The sequence below is a fragment of the Dendropsophus ebraccatus genome, chromosome 1 (assembly GCF_027789765.1).
Source record: "Dendropsophus ebraccatus isolate aDenEbr1 chromosome 1, aDenEbr1.pat, whole genome shotgun sequence".
Classification (NCBI taxonomy): domain Eukaryota; kingdom Metazoa; phylum Chordata; class Amphibia; order Anura; family Hylidae; genus Dendropsophus; species Dendropsophus ebraccatus.
The window spans coordinates 131,155,527-131,181,449 of NC_091454.1; the positions used below are offsets into that span (position 1 = coordinate 131,155,527).

At 41.9% G+C, this 25,923-nt stretch overlaps 1 protein-coding gene across 3 annotated transcripts; it reads right to left on the bottom strand.

Moving 5' to 3' along the window:
- Nucleotides 1-453: 453 nt before the first annotated feature.
- RBM17 (RNA binding motif protein 17) lies at nucleotides 454-22,500 on the bottom strand. Of its 3 annotated transcripts, none has more exons than XM_069978883.1 (12): nucleotides 22,408-22,500; nucleotides 20,222-20,360; nucleotides 17,892-18,005; nucleotides 17,340-17,506; nucleotides 13,515-13,612; nucleotides 11,543-11,599; nucleotides 10,308-10,446; nucleotides 7,767-7,918; nucleotides 6,096-6,172; nucleotides 5,844-5,942; nucleotides 5,289-5,361; nucleotides 454-687 (listed from the first exon to the last, which is right to left on the bottom strand). In XM_069978883.1, exons 2-12 carry the CDS (start codon nucleotides 20,342-20,344, stop codon nucleotides 590-592), a joined length of 1,197 nt encoding a protein of 398 aa, XP_069834984.1. In that variant the 5' UTR covers nucleotides 20,345-20,360; nucleotides 22,408-22,500; the 3' UTR covers nucleotides 454-589. The 3 variants fall into 3 exon arrangements, with proteins under 3 accessions (XP_069834984.1, XP_069834969.1, XP_069834979.1); XM_069978868.1 differs by having other exon boundaries at nucleotides 11,537-11,599; XM_069978878.1 differs by lacking the exon at nucleotides 22,408-22,500 and adding an exon at nucleotides 22,158-22,316 and having other exon boundaries at nucleotides 11,537-11,599.
- Nucleotides 22,501-25,923: the final 3,423 nt, after the last annotated feature.

The window sequence follows — 25,923 nt, forward strand, 5'->3', positions numbered from 1 at the left end:
GTGCTTCGCATGCTTCTCTGGGTCCCTGCTCAGCGACAGCCCACTCAGCCAATTACTGGCTGCTTTGGGACAGCACACGGGAGCACGTCTGTGGAATGCAGACAGGTAAACATGGTGTCAAGCAGTTAACTTTTATAAGTCTATAGCACAATGTTCTTGCAGTGGAATTTAAATCTGTTTTGAGAGTGGAGTGCCATAGACTTTAATAGAAATCAGTATCACAGCAGATTTCACTGTGAGAAACTCCCAGTGTGATACAAGTGTGAATCTAGCCTTAATCTATTTTCTAGTGATTTCATCCACAAATACTGAGATGGGAGATTTTACGCATGAATATCCAGAAACAGAAATAACATACACATCCATAAGGTTGTTAGAGCTTAGAAAAAACACTCTGCAAAGCCACATTGCCATGATTGAAATGAAAAGAACTGTACAGACACACAAGATCAGTGAGGTTATAAAAGATTTATACTATAAAAACAAGAAAAAAAACATTATCACAAGAAATGTACATCATATTTTAATGGGTAGATGACACAAGGTCCACAGCACTCTGAAGAGACAACTTGTAGGACTACAGGCATTATCACTCCCCAAGGTCCAGAGTTCTGAATTTGTCTAAGTTGTAGAAGCATGCCTTCACTATCCGACCACCAAAGTATCTTCCATTGAGGTCCACCACAGCTGTATAAAAATAAAAAAAGGTTTTATTTCCTCTAAATATTCTTCAAGAATTAGATTGTGCAGCACATCTGTACTAAATACATCTGGCATCAATAGGACCCATTTGGAAATTGAAGACTCTAGTAGAACTTTCATCTATGATTAGGTGTCTCTCATTGCAGCAGCTTTAACCTACACCACTCCCTTCTCCTGACAGCTTCTCTTTAATATAGTCTTTAAGGCTATGGAGCCATCTAGTGGTGAGGCTAATTAACACTTGCGTGTAAAAAAAAAAAAAAAAAAAAAAAAATCAGTCTGTTGTGAGTAACATTTTAACAAACTATAATTTATATTGTGTCCCTAATAGGTTTGTTTAGAACCATACAGTGATCAAAGTCAGAATGAGTTGGAGGGATGGGGGGGGGGAATCTTCCAAGCATAATGCAAAAACTACTACATAATACTACTACTACTAATGCATAATAGTACTACTACTAACACTACTACTACTAGTAATTATTTTTTTTATTATTAGTATTATTAATCATATCACAGTTCCTGAAAACCAGGCTTTGGGTATACTCCAATGTACCACATGTGCGGCATAACTTCTAGCCCAATTTGTGGATGTAGATAAGTACTAAAGCAGAAAAGATTAGATTTTAAGAAATTCCAGCCCCATATTGTAAACATTACTTTTAGTCTTAAATTGACCTACAATGCAAAATCTGTAGCATGTCAATTTGTGTTGCAGAACGGTCATGGACACGTTTATATTTTGCACAGACAAACCAGGAGGTGGGAATGTGTTGCAGATTTCCTGTGACTAATTAACACAACCTTCAGCAATGACGTGCATTTACACATAATCACTGCGGCCGCAAACAATGTAACTAGTGGAGCCTGGGAGCACAGAGAAGCATTGCCATGGGAGTGCTGTGGAAGGTGAGGTAATCCTTTAGAGTTTTGCTGTTTCTGCAGCACAAGTTTAGGCATAGAAGGTGGTTTCTCTTACATGGATACGTCTTATGAAATAAGCTATAAACTTTGTGTATGTAATTTGACCACTGTGGTTCATATAAAAAAAAAAGCCTAGTAATTTATATGAAAAGTGATGAATATGTAAGCCTTAAATACAGACAAACATTGCCCTATTAGGTTACATGAATTATGTTTTCATCCCACCTTGGTAGACACCAACTTACCTTACAAGCTGTAGTCAGACACCGCCTTACTTTACAAGCTTTAGTCAGAGTGGATAGAAGGAAGGGTAGTAGGGGGATTGCAGCTATAGTTGTAAATAGAACCTATTTTTGTATAAATATAAGTTTGTGTTTTCTACTTCTTTTATTTTATATATGTCTCTGACCTAGAAGCTCTAGTGTGGTCCTCAAATGTTTAAAACCAAAAGTACAGTCAGAAACTATTGTGCCTTATACCCCCCTGTTTTGAAAATGCAGAGCTTCCCCTGCATACCATGCATAGAGGATCGCTGGATGTGTGTACAGTAGGAAAAGCACTGCTTTCAGATCATTCTTTGCTGTCAGAATAAGAAGATAACTAGTGTAGAAAAAGGTAAATATACTGATATTTATGTAGTCAAAACGCAGTGCTTCCTCTAAATACTAAGCCAGACTATCTGCTGGTATGCAACAAAGTAGGAAAGTCAGATGTGCTATACTTCACCCTCTCACCACTGTTGGAAATACTGGAAGATTGCAATAGAGAACATTTTTTCAGCAGAAAAACATATACATAAATCCAGGGAGTCCTGGCGCTTTGGGGGCATTTTTAAGCCTGATGCTAAAAGGACTTAATAAATGTACCCTGTAGTGTTTATATAGGCAGAAATAGGATGATGACAGCACCTATAGTAGAGCACTAGACAAGAGGGAGATGTCTCTCATCTCAGCTAGAACCTTGTCAGGGCTCCAGATGGCGACCAAAATGGTCGCCAATGCGACTGATATCTTGCAAATGGCGCCCAGATTTATTAATCTGGGCGCCATTTGCGACTGGCCCCGGCGGCGGCTGTCTCTTTAAGGACTTCCGCACGCTGCACCGAAGCACGTGGCGCCTCTGCGCCCGTCCGTCCAATGAATGACGGACGTGCTGGATGACGTGTGCGGGGACACGCTTCTCCAGTGACGTCATCCCGCACGTCCTTCATTCATTGGACGGACGGCCGCAGAGGCGCCACACTCCTCCAGCGCCTCTCTCCCGCCTCTCCTCACCCGGCGGTTCTTCAAGTGCACCCCAGCGGCACCAAGATTGTGGATAGTGGGTGAGTACAACCGGAGGGACGGCAGGGGTGGCGGCCGGCCACTAATCTGTGTGGGGGGACCGCGGCCTGGGCGGGGGATTGGTAGTGTCTGTTGTGATGGCGGCCAGGTGCGGCAGTCAGTGCGGGGGGGGGGGGGGGGGGGGGGTTTGTATGTATAGACTGCACAGTACCACTTCCCTCAGTGTGTGTGTGTGTGTGTGTGTATATACACTGCACAGTACCACTTCCCTCAGTGTGTGTGTGTATATACACTGCACAGTACCACTTCCCTCAGTGTGTGTGTGTATATACACTGCACAGTACCACTTCCCTCAGTGTCTGTCTGTATATACACTGCACAGTACCACTTCCCTCAGTGTCTGTCTGTATATACACTGCACAGTACCACTTCCCTCAGTGTCTGTCTGTATATACACTGCACAGTACCACTTCCCTCAGTGTCTGTCTGTATATACACTGCACAGTACCACTTCCCTCAGTGTCTGTCTGTATATACACTGCACAGTACCACTTCCCTCAGTGTCTGTCTGTATACACTGCATAGTACCACTTCCCTCAGTGTCTGTATGCATACACTGCACAGTACCACTTCCCTCAGTGTCTGTATGCATACACTGCACAGTACCACTTCCCTCAGTGTCTGTATGTATACACTGCACAGTACCACTTCCCTCAGTGTCTGTATGTATATACACTGCACAGTACCACTTCCCTCAGTGTCTGTATGTATACACACTGCACAGTACCACTTCCCTCAGTGTCTGTATGTATATACACTGACTCAGAACCTGACTTGTAGACCACCTCACACATTCTAGTGGACTGTATATTGTTGTCAAGTTGCAAGCTTTAAGTTCAAGTTCAGAAGAGTAAGCCTCATTAAAAGGCTAGCCAAGTGAAGCTGAAGTACTGAGTCAGACTGTATATGGTTGTCAAGTTGCAAGTTTCCATGTTGAACGTTTTCAAACTAAGGCCCCGTTCCCACTGAGGAAAGGTAGCGGAATTCCGCGACGGAATTGTCTGCCGCGGAATGCCGTTAGCCTCCCGCTCATAATGGGAGTCTATGGGAGGCGCGCGCTCCTGCTCTGTACGCGCTGAAGAATGAACATGTTCATTCTTCAGCGCGGACAGGGCAGGAGCGCGCGCCTCCCATAGACTCCCATTGTGAGCGGGAGGCTAACGGCATTCCGCGGCAGACAATTCTGTCGCGGAATTCCGCTACCTTTCCTCAGTGGGAACGGGGCCTAAGAAAAAAAAGAATCTAAAGGAGGATGCTGCTGTGGCCTCTGCACACAGTACATTAAGTCCCATTTAACATAACATTAATTTTACATGTTTTAAAATGTTGGCGACCAAATATTCTATTTGGCGCCTAAATTTTTCAGGTTAGGAGCCAATGGCTCCTAGGTAAATTTTTTAGTCTGGAGCCCTGCTTGTAAACTACTCTCATGATGAAACTTCATACACAGAAATTAATGATAAATTTGGTAGGTGCAGGGCTTAAGCTCTCCTTTTGACTGGTTCATCTATTCCTCTGGAAGGGGATGCTATAAATGAAAGCTAACAGCATACAAACCTGCCGATTCATACTTGTATTTCATTATGCGCCAATTCAAACTGTACATTTTGATGCCAGATCTGCTGCACGTGCTTTCTTACATTAAACAAAATCTGAATATTTAAATTAGGTACTTTGGCGTTATGGGGGTGTTTCTCAGCTATCTATGTATATGGATGGCTTTAGACTTTAAAAGTAGGGTACTTTCAAATAAGATATGGGCCAGATTTATCAGTGTGTCAATGTGTAAATTGCCCATAGCAATCAATCACAACTCAGCTTTCAGCTCCGGTAAAATGAAAGCTGAGCTGTGATTGATTGCTATGGGCAGTTTACACCAGTTATTATTTCACAGTTTGATAAATCTGGGCCATAATCAATGCCTTAAGGCTGACAGATTATGAAGGTGACAGCCAGAATAGGGTCACGTAGACAGCTGGGGACATTTTATTTACATGAGCAGAAATTGCTAAAATAAAGAAACTCCCATGGGATCTATTAACAGCTAACATTGTGCATGTACATCAGTATTAAAACAATTAATACATTATTGCCATCCATACACATTTTAAGCAAATGAACTGCACAAATTACAAAATGTGAAGGTTCAGAGTTTCACTATCTTTAAGCCTGTTGACAATACATATTTAGTAGGTAACAAAAGTTCATCCATTACAGGCTTAGCAATTCCGAAAGACTGCTATTATCTTTTAGCCTCCTCCCCTCCCATAGGAAACCTTTGACAAATTGACCAGAATTTACAGAAGTGACACAATTTACCTTTTATAGCCGACTCCACTCGCTCAAATTCCAAAAATATCCTCACTGCCTCCTCGTCAGGAGCTCCTGGGATCTAATAAAATGAAAGTATTCTGACTATTACAGACCAGCTTTTAAAGGCACACTTAGTATTTTTAGGTGTCTATTGTACATACAGCAATAAAGAACAGTCAATTTACAAAGGTAATAGAGCCATAAGTAAAAGAGCTTGTTCATCAGATTATCTTTTGTGCAGCTGTATAAATTAACGTTATCAACCACATATGTCCATATCTAAACAGGGGATATGCAGCCAATAACATTTAATTGGCCACCCAAACAATCCAGAAATTGTTCGTGTGGCCCGGCCTCATGTTTAGTCGAGCCTAAGTAATGTCGATCTAAGTAATGTAATAGTCGATCTAAGTAATGTTATAGGAACACTGGGGAAAACAAGTCTATACTCTACTGCAAGGTTTACATAGTAACACAGTCACATGTAATCTAGATAATGATTATAATATCTGTATATGCTTGTGAGACTGCATTAGACAAAAGATAACTGAATGTATTTACCTCAAAAATGACACATTTTGCAACTTTTCCATATTTCTCACATTCTTCTTTTGTTTCACCCTCTAGGTCTTCATCCACTTCGCCTGCACCTACCATATTCTGCAAAAGAAAGTTACAATGACAATTTTTTGATTGCGCATGCTGTGGTATAAAATGTGATAATATATGATGAAGGCAGTCCTGTTTATGTATAGTTACTGACACACAGATTACCTCTATACAAGAAATAGAGTATAACTTCTATAGCCTTACCCGTAATAACACCACTTTTGTAGGACACTTCAGTATCTCTGTTAGAGGGTTTGGATCAGCTTTTTTAGATGTGTCAACTGGAAAAAAAAAAAAAAGTTATGCAAAAAGTTAGACTACCCCACTGCAGCAAAACACAAGCCAGAAAATTAAACTTTTAGAAATAACACCTCATGATCTACTTTTTAATCTGTTCCTTTCCATGAATTTCCATATAAATGCATAGCATGCATTGTAATAAGTCAGACTCAGCAGTGACTAATGTGATCCGGTCAGGGTTCAAAGAATCTTGTTCATCTATATTTAGGGGAAATTCCATCAATGCACGACAATGCAACCCTCCAAGCTAAACAAGGGTGCAGGATTCATTGAAACAGCCCTAGATTACTGGCATTGTTCCAAAATGCAGCACATCAGCAGCAGAAGAATAGGCTGAACTGTATGAACTCAGGTCTTTTTCGGCTTTAAAAACTAGGTTACAGTAATAATGATTTCTGCCTGCCTTGTTTTATCTATCGCTGATCGCTGACCGCAGAGACTGGCACAAGAAGAGTTTGACTGCTGGCATGTATGTCCCTGGGAGAGTAAAGAGACATGTTATCTAACAGGACATTTCAACATGCACAGCTGTAGCAGTATGTACTCTGGGCACTGCTATGTGATATGAAGATGGCCTCAGTGTAGTTTTTATATGGCCCACATGTAGGAACAGTCTGCCGAGTACTGTTAGTCATAAAAATTCCACTCAGAAACCTGGTCACAATTGGTAAGTTTATATCTGGCTTTGGATATGTGACCTGAACAATGACATGTTACAACGCTTCCTGCATAGCCATAAATGTGGTAGTTATTTATTTATTAAGCGCCCTAGATTCCTTATCACTATATAAGTGATATGAAGGTAAATGGCAGACTGGTATACAGGGATTGTGGTCCCTGCCCGCAAAGGCTTACAATCTACTAATTCTCGTATAATAATTGTAACTATTATGCTGTCTGTATCAGATAAATTTTTTACTATCTAAACAAATAAAGATGCATTTTTTTTCTAATAGTCAATTTTTTCATTCTATTTTATTGGAGCCTTCTTGCCAGAGCTGCTGTGAACTGCATTTGGAGATGCTTGTATCTGGAGGTGAATCACAGAGCATATGAGACAGGCTCTGTAACCTGTGCAGAGGTCATTGTGCAGGGGGAAGAGACAATAGAGCTGTAACTATCACTCACTGTGAATGCTGAATCCTACTTTATCACTAGAGATGAGGGCAACTGGAGCATCCTTCAGTCTGATCATTCTGCATTCGAATATCAGTGGCTGAAGAAGAAGTCGGATGCAGCCCTAAGGATGCCTGGAAAACAGGTATACAGCCACAGACTGTATGCATATTTTTCAGGACACCCTATGGCTGCATTCAACTTCTTCAGCCACCTGTAGTAAAACGCCGAATGACTGCACTTAAGATTTTTGTGACTGCGGGGGTTCACAGTCAAGGCCACCTGTTGGTTGCAATGTGATCCCCAGTCACTCAAAAGAGGACGAGTCATATGACAGTGTGGTTCTTGAGCGCACAGCCAGGAATAGTCGTGTAGCCCTGTTTACCTAGAAAATCTTCCAACATTATTATATTTCTAATACCTGCAAATTATTACTTGGATATAAAAGGAACAACATACCTTTGTCAGCCACATCACCAATAATAATTTTGCCTCCTCTCTTGCTTGTTTTCTCAACGGATAATGCAGTACTAAGTCCCTGCTCATGTTTTCCCAGTCCCTGTCCTTCCCGGAAACCATATTTTTGCATGATTTTATGAGCCACAGTTCCCCTACAAAGCAAAAAGTTAAGAAAAAAGGATACTGAGCACAAACAGCACATGAAGCAAGGAGTTTCCAGGGAGACATGCAAAGGCAGCAAAAGTAATCTCTAAATATACTGCTTACCTATATGCACAGGATACTAAGCCTTGATCAGTTCAGTGGAGAAATGCATGTTGACAATATGTACCATGCTATTTAAAGGGAATCTGTTAGCTGTATTTAATTTTCCAAACTGCCGATGCTGTTAGGAAGACATGTTACCCATCATATACCTGTCTGTGCTTCCAGAGTGTAGAAAAATGCCTTTATTCTAAAGTACAAAGAGTCAAAGAGGCATTACCAAACTCCTGAATTGCAGCAAGCTGTAACACTCTGCTTACTCCTCCCTCCCTACTTGATCAACTTCTGATGGGAGTAAGGAGATGTTACAGCTCACTGCACTTCATGAGTTTGGGAAAGCCTCTTTGTACTATACGGTAAAAGCATTTTTGTAAATCCTGGAAAAACAGACAGCTGTATGAAATGTATGTATGTGTGTCCTTGTCCTAACATATCTAACAGTGTAAGCAGTTTAGGATTAGTAAAAATAAAAATAACAGAACAGGTGCTGAATGTGCGGTATTAACCAGAGTAGAAAAATATTGGTAATGTGCAGAATGTACACTCAACAGAATGGCTCGTACATTACGCGCAGCATCCTGCCTGAATAAAAAGAGCGCTTAAAAGGAAACCGATCAGCATGATTGTGCCGATATGGTTCCCAGATGCACAGTATAAAGCTACTGTGTCACAAGGCAACCAGCCACAGCTGCGGCGGGCACTTTAGATGGGGAAAAAAGGTAGTTGTTATCTGGCACACAAGGCTGGTAGAAGGGTGTCAACTAGCCATCTGGGCGGGGAGCCGCTCTTGACTAGTCATGGCCTGTCAGCGCCTGGGCAGGGATGATTTTTTAATTCAGATAATTTTTTATTAAAGATTTTTTGGAAAACTGAGGTTTCCCCACCTTTTTCTTTTTACATACACCAAAATGTCAAAAGTACAAAAAGAACATTGACATGAAAATAGGATATGTACATACAATTCGTAAGCACTCTATTTAACTGGATCGCAATTGGAGGATTCCAAGCAGAGTGGCTACTAATGGATCTTCTCTGCCTGTCAATTATCCTCGCATTGCATGCTGACAGGCAGGGATGATTGACAGACAGAGGGCGGCTCCCCCACAACGACTGCTTGCCGCCCCTCTCCCAGCCTCGTATGCGCGATTAAAACTACCTTTTCCCCGATCTAAAGCTACTGCTGCAGACGTGGCTGGTAGCCTTGAGTATAGAGCTACTGTGCAGCTGGAAACTATATAAGCACAATTGTGCTGATTGGTTTAAATTTTGAAACACATCATCAATTAATAAAACTTTGATGCAATACCAAGTGCCCAGAGGTCCCTTCCAGTGTTCTAAGCAAGAGCTGTCCGTGACTGACAACAGGGGGTTTGTGATTAATGACACCACTATAGTTTGCTCTTTTAATGTTTCAATGACAGCAGTTTTGAAATGTGAAAAGATTTCCTTAAGGGTATAAACCCACACACCGTATATGCAGCGTATTTACTGCTGCGATACGCAGCAAACTCGCAGCAAACTCGCAGCAAAATCTCAGCAGATTAGATCTAAATAACTGAACACAGCATCAAATCTGCACCACCAAATCTGCTGCGTATTTGTTGCATATCTGCTGCATATACGGTGTGTGGGTTTATACCCTAAAAGAGGTATTACAGTACTAAAAAAAATGTTTTATATATATAGCTGCATCTGGATATAAAAAAAAAAAAAAAAAGTCATACTTCCTGAGCCCAGCACTTGCAGCTTGTTCTAGTTCTCCACTTCTTATCTCTTACCCATTTCTCAGCAGTACCAACCCTCTTAAGCCAATCACTAAATATGGAGAATGTCACGTCTCAGCCAGCCATTGGCTGGGCAGGCAAGTCCTGCTCTGACATCTCGTCTGCAGTCAACAACTAAAAGCCACAGCACAAGCTGCTTGGGGCCAGGGATTTTTAGCCCCAAGCCCTGCAATTGATAAAAATATTTAATACTGTATATCCCTTTAATATCTTAGCTTTTAAAAATTATACACTTAATTCTTTAGACTCAGCATAAATAACAGAATAAGCATACAAAATATTTCCGCACATATTTGAGTTCATTTGCTACACAGCAATGTACCAAGTAAATATAAGGAATATTTGAAAAATAAAAATCAGGACGACACTAACAGTCTTAGGGCCTGTTCACACTGAGCAAAAGTGGCGGAATTTCAAGCGGAGCCCACACTGTGGACACTTTTGCTCAGTGTGAACGGGCCTATAAATGCCTTTTGTCTAAGAAAACTCTTACCCCATGTTTGCAATAAAGGAATTGCTGGGCCCAGATGGTGACCGAGGTCTCTCTGGCTCATCATATATAGGAGGTGGAATTGCTGCTTTAGGTATAGGTGGACGGGGCCTAGGCTCCTCATCATAAGATGGCACAATGGCTAAAAGGAAATCATCACAAAAACATGAGACAATGTATTTATAGAGAAAACATTAAACTTCTGGATTTTGGCACTGATTATACTTTTTATATGTATCCGATTTGTACTTAATGTCTGAATGACTAACTTTAAAATGAAGTAAGTATTTAAAGTGGTACTCCAGAGTTTTTTTTTTTTTTAATCAACTGTTGTCATTAAGTTATACAGATTTGTAAATCACTTTTATTTATGGTGCGTTCACACGTACAGGATCCACAGCAGATTTTTACAGGATCTGCAGCAGATTTGATGGTGTAGATTTGATGCTGTTTTCAGTTGTTTAGATCAAATCTGCTGCGGATCCACACCATCAAATCAGCTGTGATACGGTACATGGGGCGCTACCCTTAAGGAGAGAAACAGTACTTATCAGCTGCTGTATGCCCAGCAGGAAGTGATGTATACTTTCCAATCTCATGCAATGCCCTCTTTACACAGAATTTGTTTTGGGAGTGACAGCCCAATCAACCAATGACTGACCATAGCACTGTCCTGTCTTGGTGAGCAGGCTGTCCCTTCCAAGAGGAATTTTTCACAGAAGTTGAGGCAGCTGTGATCAGTGGAGACACCGGAGATGTAGGCCAACACAGGGGGTAAAGGTAAGCATAGGCTTTTTGTTGTCTATATAACAGCATTTGTCTAACACAGGACAACCCCTTTAACACTTTTGAATTTTTTAACTATTAAGTATTATGAGACAAAAAAAAACAAAAAAAAACAAAAAAAAAAAAAAACAACTTCTTAAAATTAAAGTAAAAATTAATATGCTTTGGAGCGAGAGGAGATACTAAACAACACAAACTTACTTTCCTAGGCCCAGTCCTTTGCTGCTCCCCTCAGTTCTTGTTCACATCTGTCTGATCCCTCGATCTTTTTCCTTAGGAGCAGCCACCTCAGCCAACCACTGCCCACAGTGGTGTCCCACTCAAGACAGTGATTGGAAAAGGAGACAGATCCTGATCCCGCAGCTAGGTAGGTATGCTTGTTTATTCTATGCCCCTACCCCGGCAGCTTAATTTTTTACGAAATAAAAAAAAAAAAAAATACTAACACTTACATTCCCGATCCTTCTCAACAAGTGATGTAGGTGGTGCAATAGCTGCTCCTCCCATCGCTGTAAAAAGATAAACAAAATTATGACACGCATAGTAGAAAACTTATTTTGCTCATAAATGGATAAAAGTATTTTTTTGGGGAGTGAAAAAACTTAAGTGTAGACCTAGCCTACAAGTAATACACATGGTCTTAAAGGGGTTGATTCATTAGGGTCCTGGCAGTTTCACCCCCATCAATTAAGACATTTTAAATCCTGTGTATAGGTGTTAAGCTGTAAGCATTTACACTTACTAAAGGTCATAATACACACTGACATTTGATGTATACGAGTGTCGATCTGCTAGATCGGTGCTTACTAACTTAGCCTATTACACAGCTTAATGATCGTGCAAGCAAGGGCTGCATGGACATTGTTATTAATGTCCGTGCAGCCCTTGCTGCGTATATAGAAAAAAAATAAAGTTTTACTTACCTTTCCATGCTGACTGGCTTTTCTCCGTTCTCCACAGTAGTCGCTGACACATCTTTGCTGTGACAGGCTGCTAAACTAATCACTGACCAAGACGGGACAGCGCCACGGCCAGTGATTGGCCTGCCACTTCAAAAGCCTCAATGGCGGCCGCAGGGACCAGAAAACAGGCAGGGCAACACTGAGAGCATGGACAGGTAAGTATACAGCTTTAATATTTTCTAAATACTTTCATCAGCCACCAAGCATGTGCCTTCTATTATCACCCCTTATGTAATATGTAAAAGGGAAGGCAAAAAAAATCCTGAAGAGTAGTATAGTCTAGTCTGAGAGCATCTGCCCTTGAATTACAGAGTCTGAAGCAGAGGCTCATGTCATAAATCCTAGTAATACAGATTAGCAAAAACGGTGTCTACATTTAATTCAACATGTGAACAATACATCTCTTAATCCTGATCCTGGGAGCAGCCTTCGGTGTTCATTCATGACAATCATTCAGTCTACTCCATTCAGAAAAATGTAGCTGAAAGTGTGCAACTGCATAGTTCAATATATATAATTAGCAACCATAGTTATCCCACCAGGTAAGTATATTCCCTTATTTATATAAATAAGTGTAATAGTTCTCTAAGCTGTAAGCGAGATAAAAAGCCAAAACTGAATTTTACAACTTCTCACCTTGCGTTCACACCTACAGGATCTGCAGCTGATTTTCTGCAGCAGATTTCATTTAAATAACTGAACACAGCATCAAATCTGCTGCAGATCCTGTAGGTGTGAACGCACCCTAAGGGTACAAACACACACATCGTATACGCAGCAGATTTGATGCTGTGTTCAGTTATTAAGATCTAATCTGCTGCGTATCGCAGCAGAAAATACGCTGCGTATATGGTGTGTGTGTTTGTACCCTAAAAGAAGAAGTCTGGACAGACCCATTTTTTCAGTAAGTGCTGGGAAGGGGGAGAATAAAAGAAATAAAGTGCTCTTACCTCCCCCACTCCAGCGCTGGTGGCACATTCTGCAGCTCTGGTCCCCAGCTGCTTCCATGTGGTGACCCAGGTTGTGATGTGTAAGGTCTGCTCAGCCAGTTAGCGTCAGTAGTGGGGTCCCGCCTCACATCAGGACCCGGGGACCTGAGCAGTGGTATGCGGCCACCAGCTCTGGAGCGGGGGACGTAAGGTCATGCTTCTTTTCTTTTGTCCTCCCCTGCACTTGCTTAAAAAATGGGTCTGGCCAGACTTCTCCTTTAATTCAAGTAAAGAGACACAGACAAAGCCAGGATGCCAAGGATAGATAAAGACCACCCCGCTAATTTCTTATGTTAGGGCGGGATTCACGTGAAGTTTTTGGTGAACTTTATGCAGTTTTTTTGTTGTATTGCATAGTAAGCATGGACAAGGTGGATAGTGAAATCTATTACCCTTTTGCTGCATAAGAATTCAGGTCATGATACATCAAATTGGAGTTTTCTAGAATGTTTTGCTCTCTTACAACTACTGACCTCTTTTTCGCCGCTCTCTTTCGTAATCTTCATCTTCATCAGATTCAGGATCTGGCCTACGGGAAAACCCACTAGCTTCATGTCGGTCCTTTCTTCGCCTAAAAAAACGAAAACAAACCACATTTTATGATGAGTTATATTTATATGGCATCAACACGTTCCACAGCACATTATCGCCCTGATCACTAGAGCTTACAATCTAAGAGCTTGCCCTGTAATATGGTTTAGCCATATTTTAGGCAAAAATTGGAGGAAAATGTCTAATGCTGTGTGAGTGAGTGAGTGATAACTGCACACAGCTCCAAGACTCCTCCCTTTCTCCCAAGACAACACAGTCTCCGAAGGCTAGGCTGGATCTTGTGTTTACAGCATGCTTGCTGCCCTGTGTGGAACAATGACACCAACAGAAGAGCAGACAGGGAATGATGCAGCTGATTTACAAACTTGCTGTGAAGAGCAATGTTCTGAAGCAGTTCTGATTGGGGAAGGCTTGGGTAGGAGTGCTGTGGGAGGCAAGTAGGCAGGGTGGTAGGACTAATGGAAATCCATGCATCCTGGGAATTGTAGCACTGAGCTGCTACTCACTCCACTGCAACCATTGGGGCCCCCAGATCGGGGGCCTCAGTGGTTGTGGTGGAGTGAGACATCAAAAGCTTGGTTTGTCTTTGTAATTGTTATTCTTTATATATATTTTTTGGATTCTGGTCTGTTTCTGTTAACCATCAGTAAGCCCCTTATTCTTTAGTATTATCATATACGTGTGGGTTACCACATTTTTCCTTTTTCAGGGCTTGTACTGCATACCCTATTGTGACTAAGGATTATTCTATATATGACCAGTTTACCTCTATGACTACCTCCTTTTACATCAAGATAGATAGTGTATTGTGCAAATTTATGGATTTTATTACCAAATCTGATTTAGAAATAAAGATATACTTTTGTATAATGTTGTCTTGTTAATCATTATGTAGGTTATGTTACTGTGGGCAGTGTCACGTTTGTCTTACGGACTAAAAAATTGGAGCGTTAAAATGCATTTCAGTCAGTGGAAAAACCTAAGTTTATTAAGAAAAAAAAGTCACTTTTTGAAGCTTACACTTGATGAGATCTATGCTTTTCTAATAAACCCTTTTTAACATGAAATAAAATGGTTATTCATTGCAGGACCAGTGAAAGTGAAATGTGATCTCAGTGTACCATCTAGTTTTGTAGTGCTACACTGCCACCGCACAGCAGGAGGAGACCAGACCCATATTAAGCAAGGGATAACAGCATGGCTATCAGAATACACAGTGAGGTCTATCAGGACGGACGTGCACTGGAAAGATTAATAGTATTAAATCAAATCCGTTTCATCACTGAGTAGATTAGATGCTGTTTTATTAATAACTAACCCGCCAAGTATAATCCAAATGACTAGAAGTTCAGCAGAATTAAAATATTAAATGTAGTCATAGATTATTTGTTACGCAATAGTGCCAAAACCTCTTCCGGAGACCTGGTCTGTGGATATGTCACCAACATGCAGGATCTCTATCAGCTTTGAGTGCAACAGTACTGTTTAACTACTTAAAGCGACTCTGTAGTCACTGTGAAACCCCCCAAACTACTTATACCTTGTTGTAGCTTAGGCGAAGTCCTTTCTGGTGGTATGTTTTGTAAAGCAGGTTAGGCTTTGAGGAGGCAGAAAATCCAACTTTAGTAGCGGGGCTGCCGTGTCTAAGAGGCGGGGCAGAAGCGTTCGTGCCCTAGTGCAGCGCCGCCTTTGTGGTGTTGCTGGTCGTCTCCCCCTGCCCGCCTTCACAGGGTTCCATGTAAATGCGCATGCAGCGTTTTTTTTTTAGCTCCGGCTCCGCTGTAATGACATGGCCAGGTCCCCACCCCCTCCTTTGGTTGTCTTCCACGCCCTGTTTAGTGTTCTTGGGATCGGATCCCGCGGCTATTCGGCGGGCTCACTGTTATGTACTGATTGCTTACATTTATGGAATACTTTGGGGAGCAAGGACACTTGATCCCCAAAGTATTTCATAAATGTATTCAATCAAAAACACTGTATACTACATTTACATACACATCCATTGTAATTCCAATGGAGTGTCCAGCAGGGGCGCACTATATATAGAAGTCAATGGTACTCATTGACTTCTATATATAGTGCGCCCCCTGCTGGACACTCCATAGGAATTACACCTTTCGTCGTGACGTCACTGCTTCAGAGATAATTCTAACACTTCCTGATACACTAAATTAAGGGAAATAGCAGTATATGAGCATTTCCCATAATTAATGTACATTAGAAAATTATATAACTTTCCATCAGTAATAACATATAAAAAATAAATTTTGGCCGGACTTCTCCTTTAAGGGTGCACACTATGGAATAGGCAAGGAATTTTAAACGAAAATTCTGCCAGTCCCATTGATTCAATAGGATTTTTCAAGCACAATCTGCCCCAAAATTTCCAGTTTAAATTCTGTAGTGTGCACATACCCTTAAGATGGTCAAACAGCAGTCATAACTTTATTTATTTGGCTATACATATATTTATGTGGCTATACAAGACCTTGTTTTTTTGTAGGACACGTTGTAGCTTTTGTAGGAACCATTTTGTGGTAAATAATATTTTTAGGGTGTAAGTTTTTTTCCCACTTTTGTACAGATAAAACGAATGAGAAGGGGTGCCATTATAGAAAACCCCCAGGGGGGCCCCAGAGGTCAGACCCCCAAAGGCCCCCCCACCCCCAAGATCTTATACTTGTCCCCTATTCTGTGGATAGGTGACAAGTAAAAGTAACTCAGAAAACCCAATTAAAAAGGGAAACAGACAGCACAAATATGCATATATCCGTTCCCATTGCCGACCACACTAGCAATGCATACATGCCTTCACTGTTGCTGTGTGATCTGGTGTGTTGCTAGAAAACGTTCTTTATCCCAAACTGTCAATCATTCTGGAGGAGATGGGTGGCGGCCTGAAGATATGGCAGCAAACAGAGAGCAGGGCAGAAGTTCACAGTATCACAGACCCACGTCTATGACACTATTAGTTCGGAATAAAGAAGGTTTTTCTAGCAACATGCTGGATCACACAGTGTTTGTGCAGATATGCATGCAGTGCTGGTGTGATCGGCAACGGGATACTGGCAGCACAGATGTATGCATATCTGTGCTGTCAGTTTCCGTGTAAGGAGTTGTGCAAATATTTGAAGTCTTCAAAGCATGTGTTCTGTAGACAGAACGTAGCTTTAGACTACGTTCCCACGCTGTACAAAATATCCATTTACCCATGAACGGACATTGTTTAATGCTACCTACGGTTGAAATTAATGATCGTTAACTCGGGCCGCAGGTAGCGTTATACAGTGGCCATTCACAACAGAACAGACGTTGTACAGTGTGGGAACATAGTCACTATTAAACTGTTCAGTCCACTAAAATCAATGGATCTAGTGCAAGCACACCTTGGTATATGTCGGCATACTATTTTGCAGGTTTAGCAATAAACCACAAACGTAGCATCAAGTTAAATGTGAATATAGCCTTCATTAAGAGCTGCGTAATCTGTTGGCACTATCCAAATTATTATTATTGTTTTTATTTATTATTATTTGCATCCTAGAACTACTGTATGTGTTTGGTACAGGAAAAAAGTGCAGCCCACAGGGAACAGTGACTGACATGAGCGATTGACATACATAAGTAGTGGGAAATAGAATAAATACTAGGAAGCTACAGTAAATACTCCACACTCTACTAAGGATTTGTTGGGTAACAAATAAGTAAATGCATTTTCTAATAAATTTCACTAAACAATCACTTACTTTTCTCTCTCTTCGATTTCTTTCTGCCTTTCCAGCTCACGCTGACGTTGCCTTTCCTCTCTCTGACGTTTTATTACTTTTTCAAATTCATTAGGGTACATGGGATCATACTCATCTGCTAATGGAACCAAGACATCGCCTGTAGAAAACCCACCCGGAACAGGGTCCTAAAGCAGCCAACAAAACATCCGGAAAATTAACAAAAAGTCAAGTTAGAAGTACTTCTAGTGCATGTAAAATAAGATAGGACTGACCAAAACCAAGAATGGTTATTGAAATTGTGGGGCTGCATTCAGAAAGTACTGAACCAGAAAGGTGTACTCCCTGCACCCCTCTCCTTGGTGACTGATACTTTGCTGAGTATTCGTGTATACACATGAGCCAGTCCATTATTGTGAGGAGGGCTATAGGTCCACCATATTCTTTGATCATTCCCACAGCCAAACTTCACAATATTTTTTTCCGCTGTTTCTTTCAATAGTCCTGCAGCATACCTGTATGGGGTAGTCCTAAGGTAACAGATCCGTTTTACTAGCAAGACATTAATAATACCTTTATCCCGGCAGCCACGTGGGGTGGGGTATCAATAATCTGCCGATCATCTGTACTGCCTCGTTTAAGGTCAATTACAGGAGCAAGAACCGTACTCTGTTTTGTCCTCTGAGTCTACAGAAAAACAAGAATACATTATTTTAGTGCCGCAACAAATTCCTACTACTCTGCTAAACAATAGAAATTGAACCAGCATTCAAAACTTTATATATATATATATATATACATATATATATATATATATATATATATATATATATATATATATATATACACACACATACATACACACACAATGATTTAGTGATTTAATATCTTTTGCCTCTGCTCAGTGGGCATCGACAAGATTCCAATTTATATTTCCCCTTTAAAGGGGTAGTTCACCAAAAAATGTTTTCTTTCAAATCAACTGCTGCCATGAAGTGCCAGAGATTTGTAATTTACTTCTATTAAAAAATCTCAAGCCTTCCAGTACTTATCAGCTGCTGTATCCCCATGTCTGGAGAGCAGGAGAGGTTTTCTTTGGGGATTTGCTCCTGCTTTGGACAGTTCCTGACATGGACAGAGGAGGCAACAGAGAGCACTGAATCAGACAGGAAAGAAAACACCACTTCCTGCTGGACACACAGCAGCTGATAAGTACTGGAAGACTTAAGATTTTTTAATAGAAGTGAATTACAAATCTCTGGCACTTTATGGCACCAGTTGATTTGAAAGAAATTTTTTTGGGTGGAATACCCCTTTAAGCATTTTTTATTAGATTTTAGAAGAAATATGTCACAATTTGAAAATACAGTTCAAGATCTAGTTTAAATTTCATGTTAATGTTCTGGTACGTAGATACTACAGGCTGCAACATACAATACACTGAAGTAGTCAAACGTACATTGGGGGGATTTATTAGGCAGTCTACCAGTAGGAATGTCATTTGTTGCCCATATGGCTCTCTTCATCTCTCTTTTATTAAGGAAATATTTCAGCTCTGTAGACCACTCAAAGCATCAGACATGAGCAGATATAAGGTGAAAATAAGCTATACTAATGCCCCTATTCCACGAGTCGTTTGGAGGAGCAAACGAGCGCTATTAGCGCTCATTTGCTCCTCGTTCCCCGCTCGCTGCCGCCGCTATTCAACGCGGCTGCAGCGAGCGGGTGAGTGCGGGAGGGGCAGCGGGGAGCTGCTGGGGGGGCTGCCCGGGGGATCGCTGATCGTCCGGGCAGCCCATAGGATACAGCAGCGCCTGCTGCCGATGCTCCTATTCAACGGAGCGACGGCAGCAGATCGCTGCTATATCAGTCGCTTGTTTTTCAACATGTTGAAAAACAAGCGACTGCAACGATCAGCCGACATGAACGATGTCGGCTGATCGTTGCACTCTATTCCACGGGACGAATATCGTTCGTAGCGGCCGATATCGGCCGAATACGAACGATATTGCTCCTCTAAACGACCCGTGGAATAGGGCCTTTACTTACTTACCGTTGTACTTACTGAAGACCGCCTGTAGCAAACCCAGACCCACGGCAGCCTATGCAGCTTAGCAGAGGCCTGGGGCAAAATGGCACCACACCACCACAACTATCACACAACAAATAAAGGCAGACCAGCCAATCAGGCGCCGTGTATACGGCAGACTTGCTTCCTGAGCTTGCTCTATAGACTAATGTCATCAACAGGTTAAAGAGAATCTGTCAGCTGTTATTCACTTTCCAAACTGCTGTTAGCTGGGAGGACAAGGAGACACATGGTACCTTTCATATATGTTGCTGGGCTTCCAGGATGTAGTAATATTCTTTTATTCTCTGGAGTCAAAGAGGCTTTTCCAAGCTCCTCAATAGCTGCAAGATGTAATGCTTCCTCTCTCCCCCCCCACCTGCTTGATTGACACCTGGAGTCCTAAGCAGGGTCACATATGTGAGAAAGAGAAAGGAGATGTTACAGCTTGCGGCCCTTCATGAGCTCGGGAAAGCCCTCTTGATTCTATAGAACAAAAGCATTTTTCTACGTTCTAGAAGCACAGACAGATACATAAAAGATTATACATAAAACATACAATGTGTATCCCTGTCCTAACAGCCACCAAAAGTGTCAGCAGTTTGTAACATGAATCACAGATTGCCTTTAGGAGCAAAAATTGTCACAAAAATAACAAACATGTTTACTCATGAATATTTTTAAGCTGGTAAAACGTATGGAAGTCTCTGGAAGGAATAACTTCTACAAACTATTGATTCTACGACTGCAGCATTTTTTCTGAAAAAGAACGCCACGCGCCCCTCATTAAATTTTTTCCCAGAAAAAGGCAGCGTGACACCACCTTTACACTTACCTTTGCTTGTGTTAGGGCTGCCTTTTTAACCTGCAGCTGTGACTGTAAAAGCTTGAAGTTCTTTGACCATCCTTCTGTTTTTGAATCACTCGTCTCCACTCCTAAATCATCGTACAAAGACATTTTTCTCACCTACAACCTTTCAAAGTAAAAAAAAAAAAAAAAAACATTTAATTTAAGAATGATTTATTTTTCCATTTATTGGTCACATTTCTGAGACCTACCAACAAGAATATCAATTTAAGCGGTTATTAAAACTGATAAAAAAGACAAGCCCATTAAGCTGAACCAGGCAGGGATCTCTTCACCATTTCTGTAGAGTCCTCTAGCTGTGGAGTGGTCCCCAAACATACAGCAATCTTTAGGGTATAAACCCACACGCCGTATAAGCAGCGTATTTACTGCTGCGATACGCAGCAAATACGCAGCAAACACGCAGCAAATACGCAGCAAAAACGCAGCAGATTATATCTAAATAACTGAACACAGCATCAAATCTGTACCAACAAATCTGCTGCGTATTTGCTGCGTATTTGTTGCTTATCTGCTGTGTATACGGTGTGTGGGTTTGTACCCTTAAAGTGAATGTACCATCAGGCCCGGGCTGAAGCACTGAAGGCAGGCCGATCCCTATCCCTCTGACGCAGCTCCATAAGAATCAATGGAGCCATATCATATGGGGGGCTGGGGTTTCCTTCACTGGCGGAGGCTTGGCCCGCCTCCAGTGCGTCAGCCCGGGCCTGATGGTACATTCACTTTAATAGCGGTGTATGAAAATTGTCTCTAGTGAGTGTACAATGAAGTCTTTTCTAAATTGTAAGCTCATGGTGAATGATTCATTTGGCGACTCTGTACCCACAATATGTCCCCCTCAAACCACTTGTACCTTCGGATAGCTGCTTTTAATACAAGATCTGCCCTGTGGTCCGTTCGGCAGGTGATGCAGTAATTGTCCTAAAAAAAACAACTAATTTTAAACTTGCAGCCCTGTGCCAAACAGCCATGGCCTAGAGTGCCTGTGCCCTAACCTTGCACCACCCCTCTGTCCCTCCTCCCCGCCCTCTTAACCATTAGGAATGCCACTGGCATTTTTCCTATTCCTCTGCAGTGAACACCGCACAGGTGCCTTAATGATCCAGCCCATGTGCAGTGTTCACACAGCTCATTAATAGAAGAAAACCTGCCTGGAACATTCCTAATGATGAAGAGGAGGGGAGGAGGGAAATAGAGGTTGTGCCAGCCTAATGCATACACAATCTAGGCCACGGCAGTTTGACACAGCGCTGCAAGTTTAAAAGTTGTTTTTTAGCACAATAACTGCATCACCTGCTGAACGGATCCCAGGACAGATCTTGGATTAAAAGCAGCTATCGGAAGGTACAAGTGGATTGGGGTTGGCATGGCAGATTGTGGGTATAGAGTCACTTTAAAGTGACTGTACCACCAGGCCCAGGCTGAAGCACTGGAGGCGGGCTGACCCACCCTTAGTGGGAAGAAACCCCCGCCCCTCTATGACACGGCTCCATTACAATCAATGGAGCCGCATCATAGAGGGGTGGGGGTTTCCTCCCACTGGGGGTGGGTCGGCCTGCCTCCAGTGCTTCAGCCTGGGCCTGGTGGTACATTCCCTTTAAGGCAGCATGGATCTGCTGGCAGGTTCATTTGAAAGGCTTATTCACTGGCATTACTGTGTGCCGTGTATCCAGAATAAGTGAACATACCCTAAGGGCGGTTTCCCACGGCATTACATGGCTGCCACATGTTTGGGGTCTGTGTTACCCCACACAATGCTTTATCTGAGGTGACAGCTGTCAGTACAAGTGATCAGACTGGCAGTAAGGAAAGGACTTGCGGCCATAATACAGATACATATGCAGCCATATAACCACAACCACCATTGACAGCACACAGGACGCCATACGCCACAGCTCCTCACCTACTGCAGGGCTGTATTCAGAGACATGCATTCTCCATAAGGACATGTAGGACTAGATGTTTCTGTATAAAGGACTGATGAGGACCATGAAGCAGAGCTCAGCTAGAACACAATGGGAGCACATCGCTCCAACCTCTCCTAAGGGAATCAATATAAAGAACACTGTCCGCCCTCTATCCGCTACAGAGCACGGCAGGTCTCCTGCCTCACATATAAGCCAAACGACAGACCGACACCGAGCCACACTTACCCGGGTACACCTCCATAAGCACCCGCTGCTGGTAGGATAAGGCGGGGCTTGGCTACGTATAATACACGCGACAATACAGCGAACGGCAATCCAATGCCGAGGCTTGGAACGCAACGTAAACGTATGTTACGTACGCTGCAAGCCTGTGTGGTCTTTAACGTGGGCGGGGCGAGCACAGGAAGTATCAGACAGCCTTTGGAAATGCTGTCAGCATGGAGGATTGGGGCGGGTGATTACGTGGTGTTGTGTCGTATTACCGGCTATAAACTCTAGAAGGCTCTATGTAACAATAATAGGTGTCCCCATTTAGTGATTTAGTGTATGTACGTCACGTGTACATATTGGGTTTAGAGGTTGCTCCCAATAATTGCATTGATGCAGTCAGGATTACAATCTTCCATGATTTGCTACGAGGTCAGGACTGTCAGTTCTGTTCTACCTGTAGAGATCTAATATACACATGAAGTGCCTATAAACATTACAGAGATGTGTGCAGTGACCCTCACAGTGTCCACATACATATAGACAGATTCTCCTTAGCTAGGAAAGGTTAGGGGGGAGATTTATCAAACTGGTTTAGTCGCCCCTAGCAACCAATCAGATTCCACCTTTCATTCCTCACAGACTCTTTGGAAAATGAAAGGTGGAATCTGATTGGTTGCTAGGGGGCAACTGAGAGAATTGTACTTTACACCAGTTTGCTAAATCTCCCTCTAGGAGTCTGATGGTGCGTTTACACAGACAGATTTATCTGACAGATCTTTGAAGCCAAAACCAGGAACAGACTATAAACAGGGATCAGGTCATAAAGGAAAGACTGGGATCTATCCTCTTTTCAAATCCATTCCTGGCTTTGGCTTCCAAAATCTGTCAGATAAATCTTTCTGTGTAAACGCACCATAAGGGCCCTTTTACACAGAAAGATTATCTGACAGATTATCTGCCAAAGATTTGAAGCCAAAACCAGGAACAGACTATAAACAGAGATCAGGTTATACATGAAAGCCTGAGATTCCTCCTCTTTTCAAATCCAGTCCTGGCTTTGGCTTCAAATCTTTGGCAGATAATCTGTCAGATAATCTTTCTGTGTAAAAGGGCCCTAATGAAACACACCATAGGGAACAGGTGACATGAATGAAATCAAGAAGCCTGTATCTAGTCAATGCTCTGGCAACCCTCAATGTTACCAATAGCTGGATTATGGTTTGTGTTGGTCGAGCTGGTGCAATGCTTTCCATCTGTGTGACATTTACCCTGGCTTATTATGGTACGTTTACACAGAGCAATAATTTGCCCAATCGAACGATTAACAATTTCAAAGTAACAATGTTTTTTTTTATAGTGATCGGCGTTTAGGGTCCGTTTACACAGAAAGATTATCTGACAGATTATCTGCCAACGATTTGAAGCCAAAGGCAGAAATGGATTTGAAAAGATGAGAAATCTCAGGCTTTCCTTTATGACCTGATCTCTGTTTATAGTCTGTTTCTGTCTTTGGCTTCAAATCTTTGGCAGATAAACTGTCAGATAATCTTTCTGTGTAAAAGGACCCTTAGACGAAACGATATACAGTGGTGCCTTGGATTACGAGCATAATTCGTTCCAGGTCCGTGCTTGTAATCCAAATCCACTTTTAAACCAAAGCAAATTTTCCCATAAGAAATCATAGAAATGCAGACAATTGGTTCCAAACCCCCAAAATAATGATTTATTATTCTGATTAACATGTAAAACTAATGAAACAAACATTCAGAAACAGCAGAATATGTGATATTATAAGTTACTGTACAGTAATGGAGAGGATGGGAAACACAAGGGCGGACAGAGACTGCAGGGAGCATGAAGGAATGAGCAGGACAGATGTGGGCACATACATGGAGCACTCTCTGTCTGGGGAGAGAGGGGTTACAGCAATGCAAGCCCCAGCCTGAAGTGGATCTGCTATGATTTGGAAGGTGAGGGAGACTTCCTGGGTCATAGTACAGAGCTGTAGACCCCGCTTTAAATCTTTGGCAGATAATCTGTCAGATAATCTTTGTGTGTAAATGGACCCTTAAATGCTTCAATACGGATCGCTATCTTAGTCCATAATGTTTTCTCAAAGTATTCTCGAAACTCGTTGGGCTCAATAAATGAATCTACATTTCCCAATACCCAAGCTTTACAATCATTGCTACTATTCGGCATAAACATTACAGCAGGTACACAGCTTTTGATACAATACCTACCATTTACCATGTGAATTTACCACATATGCAATGCCTGCTTCCCCCCTTTCTGGTACTCACATACTAGATGTTAGGGTAAGTTCAAATCTGTGTTGGCGCTCCATTGGAGAATCCATTTATTTAGTGTATATTAAGCTGTAGACTTGGCAAAAAAAAAAAGCCTCAAAAAGTGAGTTCTGAACTAAAATGATGAAAATACAACATGGAGTATGGCAAAATATGTTGGTTGTTCCTAATTATCTGTGTAAAAAAAAAAAAATCATATGGATAGAATAAAGAAGATATCAAAACATTAGGATAGAAAGCAAAGCACTATGCATTGGAAATAGAAAACACTACAAAATACTGTTAGATACCTGAACAAGTGCAAGTGTCTGTGGCTGGAGCGCTGCCTCAGACCACCACAGGCGTGCTCCAGCAGTGTAACAATGAGCGCGCCCTAGATCATCTCCTTCCCGTCATCGATAACCAATGGCATCCCTGGCAAGTAGGGCTACTGCGGGTCCTGAGTCGCTTGGTGGGAGATTTGAATCTCCTGTATTACTCCGAAAGTCTTCCTCACAGTCGGTCAAACTTGTCTCTGATGTTTGTGGTTGGGGATCAGCGAGGCTGGTCCAATCACATTCTGGACCAGACCCATGATCTCCTATATAACATCCCCTTAGGCTGTTAAGCCCTGTTGGCTATTAGACTTTCTTAAAAGTGTGCTAGTGTATCTCCTGCATCTGTATACTCCATCTTGCTATTCCTAGCTACCTGACTTTGGCTTTTTATACCATCTGACCTTGTTACTTAGATTTTCTTTTTGTACCACATTGCTCATTTGGTATTGACCCGGCCTGTATGGCTTCCCTTGGTGTTTGTCTTGTCTTTGTTTTTCACATATCCCCTGTTAGGGACTGTCGCCAGTTGCCTAGGCCTCCCAAAGCAAGTGGGCAGGGATGGCTGGTAGGGGCAAGTTCATAGTTTACGTCCATCTTGATACACTATATTATAAACAAAAACAAATGGGCAGAAGCATAAGTCAGTGTTTGTGACACAACTGTAAGAAATAGGCCAAAAAAAATGGATTACATTACATCCCCATCCCTCCGTCCTCATTTGGAGTAGCATGTCTAGTAAATAAGGTGTTGTAATTGGGGTGCTGATAAAATATTCATTATGTTCGGACATCACTGTTTTGATACAAAACACAAAGTTACAGAGAACAAACTAAGAAACAAACATTAACTTTGGCTTGAATAGTTAACTGACCTACTTGTGTATTTCCTGTTTTGTCCAGGCAATG